This window comes from Gekko japonicus, unplaced genomic scaffold (genome assembly GCF_001447785.1).
Source record: "Gekko japonicus isolate JY-2015 unplaced genomic scaffold, Gekko_japonicus_V1.1 scaffold317, whole genome shotgun sequence".
Taxonomy (NCBI): Eukaryota; Metazoa; Chordata; class Lepidosauria; order Squamata; family Gekkonidae; genus Gekko; species Gekko japonicus.
The window spans coordinates 1,009,617-1,023,756 of NW_015162487.1; the positions used below are offsets into that span (position 1 = coordinate 1,009,617).

Below are 14,140 nucleotides of genomic sequence, written 5' to 3' on the forward strand. Positions count from 1 at the left end.
CGCAAACCCTGAGAAAGTGAACGAGAGGCTGCCGTAATGTGCCATGAGACTCCTTACTGGGGTAAACAAAGTATGCATGATTCACAAGGACGCTCCTGAATCAACCCTAGGAATTCCTGACTGTGGAAACGAGCCCCCAAAATGTACGAAAGCTTACTTCTGACCAGCAGGGACTAGCACTTGAAGTACCAAAAATTTAGGTAATTATCCTAACTTTTAAAAAACCTTTTGTCTGTCTGCCCTGGACTATGGTTTGTATATATTTTTTAAAAATACATTCATTCAACACTAAAAGGTTTAGGGTTACATTCTGATCTATCTCCTCATCTTTCTGTGAAGTAATGTAATGACCTAAGCAGTATTCAGCACTGTTAAATGAATGTGTCCTAGGCAGACCACTAAAAAATTCAGCACCATTTATTGATTGATTAACAGTCCCAAAACTGGCTGTGCTTCTCATTGTGTTTAAAACAAACTGGGTCAGTAAACCTTTTTAACGTAGTAAACCCAGAAGATCAAGGAAATCCCCATAAGCATTATATACACAAACCATGGGTTTATACTACCCTATAAAAACCTTAAAAAGGTGTTAATAATTTTATGAAAAAATGGTTTGTGTTTATTGAATATCTTACTGCTTGTCAACCCCGATTATATGGACTACCTCAGAAATATAGACTTTGTGTTTTATTAACAAGTATTGTATGTATGGAGAACATTTCTATTCTTGTTTATTAGATGCTGTTGAAAGATACTGTATACAACTAACAAGTAATACAGGATGTAAAAATATATAAAACTCAATAAAATGCTATTTTTAAAAAATTAAAATATTGTATACTTGTCTCATTTGCCACGGAGTAAAATTCATAACTGTGCTTTGCTGATAATCTAAAGTTAACGCTGTTATGACAGATAAAGGGGCTCTCCTGCATTCTCCTCACTTGTGTGTTCCTGTTGCATCGGGGGTTCTTTTCTGTTCTGCAAACGTTTTGCTCCCTCTAGTGGTCAATTCAATATTACACAGCTTTATGTCTGGCATAAAAACCTGCCGTTTGCATTTGCAGGGAGATATACCAGACGGAAAACAATGTAATATCGAACTCACCACTAGAGGGAGCAAAACGCTTGCAGAACATGATCCCCCCCCCCCAAAAAAAAAGAACAGGAACACACAAGCGAGGGAAATGAGAATGCGGAAAAGCCCCCAAAGAATCTGACCATCTTTCTCTGAAGATCTGATTTCTCAAATACCCTGTTCTATCCACAGACTGCCAAATGGAGTTCACATAACTGAAATCCTAATTTCCCTCTCTCTCTTTCGATTGTTCCTGTAGCTAAATCTTCGGCTGCATGACATTTCCATTGGTTATTAGAATGATGGGGATCCTCTCAACAATGATACGCAGACGTCTAAATCTTTGGTACTCCCCTGTGCAGATCGCACTACTGCCAGAACTGCCTCCTTTTAGGGTTATCCTGAGAGAGAATCAGCTGATTAATTAAGAATACTGAGATGCATACATATAAAATAGGTCCACCACACAGGGAGCTCCTCCAACTGAAACGAAAGCCAAGGTACACAACGGACAGCCTCACATATATCTGTCTGTAATCCAAACTGCAGCTGGGCGGGGGGGATCCCATATTAAGACAATGTATAGAGAAACCTCTCAACGCGTTAAAGACAAAAACTAGGCTAGAACTGTCTCCCTATGCTAGGGCCTTTTGATGTGCAGATGTCTAAACACACACACAGCAACAGACATTCAGTTTTACCAACAGCAGTCTAAAAGTAGTACAATCCAGCAATACACAAGGCTGCCACCGCTTTCAGACCACAGCCAGTTTTATGACGCTGAGCGACCTCCCCATTATGATCATTATTTAGTACCAAGTAAGGTAATCTCTATTCTGATACAAAGATGGTTTAGAACCAGCCCGGACAGAAGCTTGTTTGGATAATCAAACAATGCTGCCATCCGCTGCTGATGTCTGGAGTAAGGGGATACGAAAGCACACAACTTTTAAATAAAAGTTTAATCCTACCTTCTACTCAGGAAGGGACCCCCAAAAAATGGGGGGGGGGGGATAAATTAGCTCCCTTAGAATAACCTGAACATTTCCCAAATCTTTTTGCCTTAGTTTATAGCTGCCAAAGAGACCAAGCACACAGTGAAGAATTTGGGAATGAGAGGAGTTTTTAAACAAGAGCTGACGTAGATTTCATCATTCGGCATTAAAATACAAATTGCAGTGAAATAAAATAAACAAAAATGGGAAACTGAACAATAGTACAACACAAATAAGTGCCAGAATAATGCATCGTAAACTACTGGGGGGGGGGGGGGGGGGGGGACCCTAAGCGCAGTCACACACACACACACGCACAAAAGTAAAACTCTTTTTTTCTCTGACCTCAATATACTATAATACTCAGCATTCCTGACTTAAAAGCTCTCAGAGCTATAGATTATATACTGTGTATATATATTTTATATATGTACATATTTTATACACAAGCATTTCTCAAGAATATCTGTTAGAAGAGCACCTTGGGCAATTATCTTAACTGCTGGCAGGGCGCCTTTTTCTTTTGTAAAATATAGAAACTGTACTTTAAACCAGTTCTGCATATGGTGACTATAATGGAGCTAGCCCTTGCTACGCCTTCTTTTCAGTTAAGCCTGGCAACGAACTCTAGGCTTTTTAGCAGTGTTCATGTTACGCAGAAAAGGGGCTGAATGTATAAACAGAAGCCGAGAACACAATCTTGCTTTTGACTCAATAAATTATACAAAATGAGGTGTTTTTGTTTTGTTCTCTAAAAAATAAAAATTGCCTTCTGCTCCTTTTGGCTATTAGAACTGCAAAGCATAATCCAGCTCGACTGGCCAACTCAATGAGGAAATTTTTAAATTTCCTTTAGGGAATGCAAAATGCCCAGTATTGGATTACTGAAAATTGATTGAAATGTTTTATCTTATTGCTGGTGACAGATTCCAGAATCAAAAACCCTGAATTTACTTATAGGGCAATCACAGAAGATTTAGCAACGTCATAAAGCGTATCTGCTTTGGGCCTCCTCGATAGACCCAGCTGCGTTTCGGAAAAGGACACGCTTAGGGTCTTCCGTAATAGCCCATTCCACTCAGATGCCATCCTCTTCTCGGTTAATTTCCAAGGATGCTAATTTAGAAGAAGGTCATAATGGTGGCTTCTCTCATTAATCCTGCAATTATTGCATCGTTTAATACAATTCAAATGCGTTATATCACAGCGAAACAGCCTGCTTCAGGTAGAAGCTTAAAAAGAAATAAAGAAATTCCCCAAACAAGAATCCCAAACACAGCTTTCAACAAGATTAGCAATACATGAATTTCTCCTACGAAAACAGTAAGGGTGCATGATTCTACCAGAAATTAATGGGGGAGTGTGTGTGGGGTGGGTGGGAAAGAACTGACTGCATAGTATAAGGGAATGTAGTAAAAACGACATAGTCTCTGCTTTTAAATCTTTCCAAGGATCTGCTTTTTTTAAGAAGGCTATTTATCTGACCAAAGGCTTCCTTTACTGGCTGCAGTTTTTAAAACTAATTTCATAAAATCTATGCTCTGCTGATTGAGGCAACTCAGAGTAAAAAATATTTTACCAACATGTCGAAATACCTGAGTTTAAAAAAAATTGGGAGATAATTTTAACAAGAAATTGAGAACAGGCGACGTAAAAATGCTCCGTAACGTATGAAAGTTTCTCTGTTCATAGTGCTATTGTTGCTGTTTCCAGTCATCTGCCATACAAATTAAAACAAACAAACTGACCTGAAACTCTCTTGTCCTGCATAAAGCTGTGAGGATTAAGAGTTTTAAACTCTCCTCTTAAACCTCATGGAAAGCACCTGCCCTCTTAAAACAAAACGACTACCCTCTAGCAATGCTGCAGATGTTCAACTCAATGAATCCCCCCCCCAATGGCTTTATCTATCAACTAATGCTCCACCAACAGGTAGGGCAGGTTTCTTTTACGGGCATGCTTGTATACGTGAAGACGAAAATAACAGCAGGGACCAGAAACGCATTTCAGGGATAACTATCTTACCTAATGATCCCAGGCAACATGATTCTGATTCTGGTAGGCCAACACCCCCCCCTCCCCAGCCAATCAAAGCCCATATCTTTTTTGATAGACAGGGAATTGTGTTCACCAGAGTTTACTGTTTTAATTATAATGCACTTAAGAATCTTGCCAAGAGGACAACAGGCTCTTTTAAAAACTAGACAACAGGGAGAAATCTTTAGAGAGGATCTAAGATGCCCTGGTTGGTTTGTCTTTCTTTACCGACTCTATCTGGTGTGCCAGCTGAGCGTCTGCTTGTGGTTGCCTTGGACAGTATAGCCACTGGATAAAACACAACGGAAACCACTGCACTTTAATGCACCGTTCTTCTTCCAGATTGTGCCTCCCTCTTCTAGGTCTCAACTCCGCTTTACTGCTTCTGCTCTACTGTTTACAATGAGTTCATATCACACCAGGATATCAATGGTACTGGATTGTTGACTGCATTCAGAAGGCAGAATACATGACATTTCTTTAAAAGAAAACTGCAGAGAATTAATTAAGGAACCAAGGTTATCTTTTTTACGTTCTGGGGAAGCTTCTAAAAAAAACTCCAAACAAAACCCAGATGGAGATTATGAGCGACAAAAAAGCACACAACTCTGTGAGTTCATTCCTTCCCCGCGAGTGCATGTCCTTTGGCATCATCCTACCATACAGCAGTTTGAGAATGGATATTTGAAACCTTGCAACCATTTGGCAACCACTGTTTCCTTGGAGGAGTGTCATACCTTGGTTCGGCTCGGGAGTGGGGTGCCCAAAGGATACTTCCGGACAGAGGCCGGGGCGACTGATATTCCGGCAAGTTTAGCACTAGCTCCTGAAACGCTGGTGACAAACATCACTTTCCCACAATACCTTCACAAGAGAACATGATTTACTCCTTGAAGAGGCTGGGAGGTGAGGACGTCTGTTCTTGTTCTTCACACTCGGGGCAGGCTGGGATGAAAATAATTTTGCAGGGAGAACGGGGAAGGGGGAGTAGCGGAGGCAGGTGATTTCAACATTCACAGTTTAATGCAAAGCACAGACGAATTAAATTCTGCAGTTGCTCTCAGGCAGTTTTGCGCGTAGAAAAAAAAAGAAATGTTTACAAAATAAACAGTTTGCTTTTGTCTTTCTGGCTGTCGCCAAACCAGTCTCTGTCCCATGTTAACAAACCAAAGATGGGAATCTAAAATTAATCCGATTTGTGGCAATAGAGGTCCTTAAGTGCTTTTAGCTCTTCAATCAATGTCTTGTTTTGGTTTTCAAGCACAGCCACTCTGTTTTCTAGACACTTGACGTATTCCTTTTTCTTCCGGCGGCACTCGCGTGCTGCCTCCCTGCAAGCAAAGAAGAAGGTATTTAAAACAATATGCAACTATGATTAGCTAACTTTAAACTTTGATAAATAAGGCTATGCTGGACAAACATCTTAATAAATTTAGGGAGGACGTAACGTGGCTCCAGGCAAATGATCTATATCTTGACTGAGCACTACATTTCTGCTATAGGTCAAATGAAATTCTAAAGGAGACATTTACTCAACTGTGCAGGCGCTTACAGTCGTTCACAGCCGTTCACAGCCGTGCAAAAAGACAACAGGAGGCCAGTGAAACACAAGGATGCTGCTGGCTGTTAAGTCAGGTCTCTGAGAAACTGGAGATCTGCTGGTTGGCTGTTGAGTCCAGCTGTGTGGGTGTAATTCAAAGGGGTCTCTGAGAAACTGGAGATCTGCTGGTGGTAAACCTGGTGCTGGCAGAAGAGCCGGAGACAAGCTGCATGGAGGGGGGTGTTTTTGGGAGCGGAGCGGGATTTTGTCTGCATCCTAAACCCACTCAGCACATGTCTTGCCCATGACACAAGTGTGATATTATGCGGATGAAGCATGAGCACTCCCACTGGATTCAAGAAGAGTGAAAAACAACTCCCCTCCCACTGTCTCCAACCATGTGCTGTGGCACAGCTTAGGATACTATGGTTGCTGTTCTAAGCACAGTCACGCCTGTCAAATTCTGCTGAAGTGTATGGGCTTAGAAGGGTGTAACTCCGCTCAGTCGACAGCCAATCGCAGCTCCTATAAACTCCATGACCTCCTATATAAACCCTAGCCACAACACACATATCTCAAGCATTAAGCTGTGTGCCACGGGGATCTCTCTGGACCTACATCATGCGCTTCAGAGAAAGTACATTTCACACATACAGCTAAGCAAGACAACAAATGTCACCATAGCACAAGGGTCCCCAACACTGTACAGCCGGTGGGCACCTTTGGAATCCTGACAGAGTGCAGTGGGCGCAGCCATAAAATGGTTCCCACGGGAGGTGGAGCCAGGCACAAAATGGCTGCCACAGATTACTTTCAGTCACATAGTGAAGAGCCTTGTGCTGTGATGGCAGCTAGAGCCAAAGCAACGTTTTAAAAAAATCTGCACAGTCAATCAAATCTCCGATGGCCAATCAGAAACCTTACTGGACAAAGGCCCCACCCGGATATGTCCACTTTCTAAAGACACTTGGCAGGCAGTCACCAGGAAAGGTGTCAGCAGGTGCTACAGCACCCATGGTCACCATGTTGGGGACCCATGCTATAACATATTGCTACCCCTGCTTTGCTCAGAACTCCAGCAGGTAGTCCACCTGCAGATACAAACACCAAACTGGGCCCTCCTCCTTCAAGTGGGGGGGAAGCAGGGACAGTGCATCTCACACAGGAAAGGATACTGCATGCCTCAGAATGTGACTACCACAAACCTCCCTGATCCTACTCCCAACAGTGTAGCTACCAGGGGTGTACATTCGGCATAAACCAAGCCAAATAAATACCCGAATAATACCAGTACGGTATTATTCGGGTATTCCCTCAACTGATTCAGATTTGAGAATCTGATTTTGGCTACCGATATAGTGATCCCGATATAGTGATCCTGAATAAAAGCCGAAATTAATCGGCTCTTATTCAGGTCTAATCAGTAATATTAAATAGCGGCTGTTAGGCTAAAATGGCTGCCAGCCAGTTAAACCTAACAGCTGACGGGTGGACTTGTTGGGCTGTCAGGTTTAAATGGCTATATACTAACAAAGCCAATCACCAGAAAAAATGTTACCAATAATCAAGAGAATAGAAGGGGGGAGATCTGAGATTTTCCCTCCCTCCTTTCTGATGGTGGGCTGCCCAGTAGAGCCCCAGACAAGCCTGCAGGGAACTCATGCCGCTTCAAGTTCACTTGCGCATGGCTTGGCTTGCAAAAGCCATTTAAAGGGAAAGTTCCTTTTAAGAAGGGGGTGGGTGAACTCATGCCGCTTTGACTTCACTCGTGTGCAGCTTGGCTTGCAAAAGCCATTTAAAGGGCACTTTAAAGGGCACTTTAAAGGGAACTTTCCCTTTAAATGGCTTTTGCAAGTCAAACTGCACACAAGTGAAGTCAAAGTGGCATGAGTTCACCCACCCCCTTCTCCATTATACCCCAAGGGGAGTATAATGGAGCTGAATAAATTCGGCAATCCTGATACTGGGATTCGGGAAAATCAGGAAATACCAATATTTTAAAGGTCAGTACACCGAAACCCAAAAAATACCAATTTTTTTTTTTTGCACACCCCTAATAGCTACTGTGCATTGGCTCAACAACCATTCCCCTCTCAAGAATTGCTATGAGTGTTGTGGGCACAGGGTAAGTATGCTTACTGAGGAACACTCTCCTATCCCAAGAGATGCTTTTGGCCCCAGTGAGGATTCCAAATGCCCGTGGGGTGACCTTTCCCTGTACGCTCAGTTGGCTGCATATAGTTAGAAGGACAGTCTGAAGCGTTTGAAGTGTGTGTGAATTCTAGTCCTACCTCTCCATTCTATCCTGTTGGTAGTGGGGATTGGCACTTTCCAAAAGACGAAGTTTGCTTTATCAAACCAGTTAACAAAGCAGTGCTTTCTCCCACTGAGTCACCAGGTAGGAGACAGGAAAGCCTTCTGTGAATGCTCCAATGTACCTTGTTCTTTTGCACCTGCTTCTCTCGTCTTGCAAATAGCCTCATATATAGAAACCTCATTCCCACAGTGGGGCTGGAACTCTCCTCTGGGAGAGGCCATGTACTTTCCCTGAGGTTTCCTCTCCTGTGTAAGCTCTGGAGTGGGGCTAACTGACATGCTTGGTCATTCCCTGTGTGTCTGTAGAGGTGGATTCAAGCCCCCATTTGTAGAGAAAATCTTCTACCCAGTGAAGGGTGCTGTGCTGCCTGTACTTCCTCCTTGTCCTGCTCTGTGGCCAAGTGGAGCACAGTGGCATCGGAGGTGCCTTGGCGTGCCCTGGAGGGGTATTCCATACACAGCTGATATGGGAAGGTCATTGCCAGGCTGCTTTGTGAGTGGAGGGTGCTGGTGGAGCTTCTGTGGGCTCAAGTGATGTTCTTCCTCAGTCCCTGGGGTTTATTGTAATAATTGCATTCTGCTTAGTTGCAACTGACTCACAGTGACTTCAGGCCATGAGGTTTTCAAAGCAAGAGCCATTCAGAGGTGGTTTGCCATTGCCTGCCTCTGCACAGCAGCCCTGGTTTCCTTGGTGGTCTCCCATCCAAATACTGAACAAGGCCGACCATGATTACCTTCCAAGCGCTTGGTGAGACTGGGCTACTCTGGGTTAACAGGCTACTGAGGTTACATTTTTAAAAGACATCTTTTCTCTGCCAAGAGAGCAGAAGGTATAGACCAGGGTGGCCAAACTTGCTTAATGTAACAGGCACACAGAATAAACATCAGATTTTTGAGAGTCACAAGACATGAACGAATATTACACACATCCCGCAGGGCTCTTTTTGTAGCAGGAACTCCTTTGCATATTAGGCGACACACCCCTAATGTAGCCAATCCTCCAAGAGCTTACAGAGCTCTTCTTACAGGGGCTACTGTAAGCTCTTGGAGGATTGGCTACATTAGGGGTGCGCCGCCTAATATGCAAAGGAGTTCCTGCTACAAAAAGAGCCCTGCGACACATGTTTTTATTGAAAAACATGCAAATTTGCTTTATATTAACATTAAATTAGACGGTGTGAAAGAGTCGCATGTGGCTCTCGAGCTGCAGTTTGGCCACCCCTGGTATAGGCTCACTATGCCAGCATTGCATTGATGTCCACAATATTCCAGAGTTGCAGGATTATGGGCTGGGATGATAATGATCTATTGACAAATTGGGGAGGGGGGGGGAGAACCCCATTCCAAAACTGTCGCATTGCCCAGTTGCGGTTTACTGACTGCACAGGGCAAGTATACTGAACAGGATGGGCACGAACCGGTTCACGAGCCAAAATTCAGCACGAACTTGGCCCGGTTCGTAGTCCCTGAACCGACATTTGGGGAAGGTGCCTTCCCCGAACATTTACTGGACTTTTGCCCAGTTCGGGCCATTTCCGCCTTACAGCAGACGGGCACACCAGCCCCGCTGTTAGGCTGAAGTGGCTCAGTCCATTTCGCTTCCCTCTGCTGGCTGGAAGCCATTTCGGCTATTTGTTTCCTTTCTCCCCATCTCCCTGCTGTTAGGCTGAAATGGCTGTGAGCCATTTAAGGCTAACAACCGGATGGGCCCACCTGTCAGCTGTTAGGTTTAAACTGATGCGAGCCATTAAACCGGTCCATTTCGTTCCCCCCATGCCACTACCTACCTCCGATACAAACGAATACAACAACGTCTACGTGTGGAGGCCCAGTCCACGTTAACACGGAACACTGACCTGTTCTTCATTAGACGGACTTCCCTCTTTCGTGCTGCTTCCTCTGCTGGCTGAGTGGGAAGTGCGGGTGAGGATGCCATAACCACACCAGGTGCGATGGTGCTGGTGGGCGCTGTGCGGATTTGGTAGGTCTGGACATCTCCTGAGGCCGCTAAGAGGGAAAAGTGTCCCAGGGGAGGGGGAAGAGCATGAGACGTGACAGCTCTGGAAGACCACTGAATGGAAGAGCAGTGGAAACAAACCCCATTTCCATACAAACAAAGGGCCCTTTTAGTGTTACTTGAAGTGGGACGGAGGTGCCTGCCACCCCACACTGCAGTGACAATGAACTAAGCTGCACAGGCTCTAGCTGCATTTGCACCTTTTCTGTAACACAGCAGCAATACTCTGGCCTCTCTCTCTGTCCTTCCAGCCTTTCTTGGCCTCTCCGCGACTACCTCAGTCTGCTGCTTTGACTCTTCTCATGCACTCTCATCTTCTCCTGCCCAGACCCTTTCTTGGGTTTGATGGCCTCCTCGACACTGTTCCCCAAGTGTTAATTGCCCCTCCAATCTCTTTCCAACTCCACCCTCCCTACCTGTGGCCTCTGCGGCTGCTTCTGCAACCTGTTCAAGCACTGTTAGCTTCCCTGCCAGTACCTGCCCTTCATGTTCTCCATCTGCCGCACTTCAAAGGCAATGCTGCTTTCTCCCCTGGGCTTCCCCTGCCTGATTCGTATGTGGGCACGTTCAATTTAACTTATATTAATTGCTGGGACCTTTCAAGAACACTGCTGAGCCCTAGCTCGGTTGCCTTGATTTACTCAACTCTTTTCTCCCAAGGATAAAAGGACGTTCTCACCATGATTAGGTGACTTTTGCCAAAGACTACTTGGCAGTGCCAGGAACTAAATTCTACAGGAAGGACAAAAATAACATTTCCCCCCCTGATGGAAATACCGGCTTATTACAGCTTTGTTTCTCTCGTTACTCTGGATGGCAGCGTTCAGAACCTAAAAGCCAAATTATTAGCTACCCCGCCCAAACTAGTTTATCACTCGTTATTTCCCAGACAAGTAGAACACTTGGTAACCCTTCCCAAACACACGATGTTTCATCAGACCGCCATGCTTCACAATGACGCTCACTTGATATATTCGGGGAAGCCGATTTCAAAAGTGAACACAGATCTGGTGTCAGGTAAGGAGGAAGTGCCGTCAAGTTGCAGCTGACTTATGGCAACCCTGGAGGGTTTGCAAGACAAGAGACAAACAGGGGTGGTTTTCCCACTGCCCGTCTCTGGGCTTGATGGTCTCCCATCAAAGTACTAACCAAGGCCAACTTTGCTCGGCTTCGGAGATGTGAGGAGAGCGGGTTAGCCTGGGCCGTCTACTACGTCTTGTACGAACTCCTTCAGGATGTTCTTACCTTGAACGACAACTTGGTTGCTGGGCACGAGGATCTGCTGCCCGTCCGTGGTCTGTGCATACTGTAAAATGGTGGTACCGGGCTGGGTGGCAGCAGCGTTGGGGATGGTCAGCGTCTGCAGGCCCTGCACTCCGTCTGTGCCGTTGTTCGCTAACTGTATTGCACCTCCCTGTGTGATAGCAACTGAAAGGGGGCAGATTTGAGTTGGCGGTTAGATGATTTAAGTCCCTCGTTATCAGGCACACAAACGATTTACAAAGTGTAGTTCCCACTCCACCCCGAAAAAAACAACCCCCACCAATTATAACTAAAGTGGCTTGAAGCCCTTTGGTGCCGTGTTTTATATTGTGTGTGATGACACGGTGGCTCCTGGATCGTTTCATCCACTGAATGCGTGATGGCCTGGCCCTGACACTGCAGTCCCAGCAGCGGAGGCTTTGCACCAGATTCCTCGTGCCAGGACTAGATTCCCCCCCCCTTCCGTGGGCAGCCACGAGCTGCTTGGCGAGGGGTTGATATGGTGACTCCCCCAAAAGCTCCGGGTAGTTATGCACAACATGGCAGGTATCCCTGCACAGCATCTGGTGGAAAGCCTGCCCCTCTCCATAGCCCTGCCACAGGAGTGCTAAGCCGCATGGACTGGGGAACGAGAAAGCACCAACCAGCAGGAGTTCATTATAGCACCTCAGTTGACACATGAATCGTTATGTAGGTCAGTGGAAAGAACGCTCTCATCTCTCTGCCAGCGCCACGTCTAGGCTACTTGCACCACTGCTATGGTTATGACTGTTGTTTTGGTTTTTTTTAAAAAAAGCTTCATTGAACTAATCATTTCTTTCCTCAAGCATAAAAGCTGCCCTCTTTTTATAAGGCCAAAGAATACATTTAGCTGGTTTTTCCGCATCCCCCCAATTATGCTGCAAAGGCAGCCAGGAAGATCTGGCCTTGGTTCAGCAAACGTCAGCTCCCACAGATATATGCAAACAACATTTTATTTATTAATAAGGTAATTCTGAAGAAAAACGCTTTTAGCTCTGTTCGATGTATAGGAAACTTTATGTGCATTTATCTTGCACAGTGTGGTATTTCACTTTTTAATTCTTTTTTTTAATGGTTCAAGAATAGGGAGAGTCAATTTTTGAATAAAGATCTTTACTGAGATTACATACAGGCTGGCTAATGTGGGGGGAAAAATATTTTGTTATCAACAGAAAATTAGCTACAAACCATCACCGACATAATTAATCAAAGCCAACCAAAGCAGCAATCTACTTGTGGTGGCATGACTCTCTAGCACAAGCTCTGGTCACCTGATAGTTCAGAATGCATCGTTTCCCTTTCCTCCCTAACAGAACGGCTTACGTGTTCCGGCGTTACTATTTAGGATGTTCTCTCAGACAGAACTCTGTTATTCCTGCACGTTTGCCTCATTTCTCTTTGTTCTTCACACGCCATTCCGCTGCATCACAGTTGTGTTTCCTCATTTTGTTACAGTCTATTAGATAAGCATATGGAGCAGAGGTCCATCAGTGGCTATTAGCCACAAGGTATAGATAGGGGCTCTGGGGCGAGTGATGCTCTGTTTTCTTGGTGCTTGGGGGGGTCAACAGTGGGAGGGCTTCTAATGTCCTGGCCCCACTGTTGGACCTCCTGATCCCACTGGTGGACCTCCTGATGGCACCTGGTATTTCTGGCCACTGTGTGACACAGAGTGTTGGACTGGATGGGCCTTTGGCCTGATCCAACATTGGCGTCTCTTGTGTTCTCTTATGTTCCTTCATGGAATCCCTGAGTTCGCTACATCCCCGTTCAGGCTCCAGCAGGTACACCATTCACACCTGGCCCCTTCACTCAACGCTTCTAGCACGGACTCCTCTGCTCTGCCACATATGCACCAATCCATTCATGCAGACAATACCTGCATTGCCATATTGATGGTGGATATCGGCAACACCAGTCCCTAAAAGAAAATCAGGACCACACTGGGGAGGAAGCAGATGATAGTTCACTACGCCCTCCGTCCTCCCACCCACCCTTGAAAAATTTGCCACGTAAGGATGAACCACACAACCACACTTTCTCAAGTAATGACTGCAACTAGGCTTTGCCTGTGGGAGATGGCTAATCCCAGAGCAAGGATCACGGGGCCAGCATCGACGGCAGGGGAACCGTAATGTGGTACTTGCTAGCTGCTCTCGACGGCTTATGTCCACCAGCCCATCAGTCAGAGGGCAAAACGGGCTCCTGATGCCGGGCAAAGATGGCCCCCTCTGCCCCTAGACAGGCCACTCCCTCTTAGGGGGTGGCCTGCTTGGGCTGCAGAAAGACCCTTGAGATGCTGCAGAAGCTGGGACTCACGGGCCCCAACGTCCCCCTTCAGGCACTGCTCACCACCCTGGCACAGCAGGGCTGGGTCTGGCCTTTGGCACCTGGGAAACCAGCTGCAACCAAGGTTTTCATTCATTCTTTCCCAGCGACACTGCTTATAGGACTGGCCTGTTACTGTGCTCTTGGGTTTGTTTCCACACATTTTCTTTTTTCTCCTATTCAGCATGTCTGGCGTCACATTTTAAAACTTAAAAACATGGATCCGAACACTTTGTTTTGTTTTTATTAATACTGTGCTCTTCCTTTGGTGTGCCTAGTTCATTTTGGGCGCTTTGGATTGAATACGCTTTTCCTCACCAATCACATAATAGTAACAATAATGATGATGATGATAATGATAACAGTGCCGTACTGTATTGCCCGCTGCTCGTCTGGTAAATTGGGGTTGGCACCGTCACGGTAGCGATGGCAGGTGCTGCCGCTTCCTCTTCGGATTTTTCTTCTTCAATCCGTGGCACTCCCGGGGCGTCCGAGGACAAGTCGTTCAAGATTTTTCTGAAAGAGAAAGAGTACTGAGAAACCTC

The 14,140-nt window shown here is 45.5% G+C and overlaps 1 protein-coding gene across 1 annotated transcript in view; it reads right to left on the bottom strand.

The window, feature by feature from the left end:
• Positions 1-4,742: 4,742 nt before the first annotated feature.
• CREB1 (cAMP responsive element binding protein 1) overlaps positions 4,743-14,140 on the bottom strand; it is a 23,486-nt gene continuing 14,088 nt past the window's right edge. Inside the window, exons 5-8 of the mRNA XM_015405939.1 lie at positions 13,969-14,111; positions 11,229-11,411; positions 9,823-9,973; positions 4,743-5,441 (exon numbers count right to left, since the gene is read on the bottom strand). Coding sequence (XP_015261425.1) covers positions 5,297-5,441; positions 9,823-9,973; positions 11,229-11,411; positions 13,969-14,111 — 622 coding nt within the window. The 3' untranslated portion in view covers positions 4,743-5,296. The remainder of the gene's footprint in view (positions 5,442-9,822; positions 9,974-11,228; positions 11,412-13,968; positions 14,112-14,140) is intronic.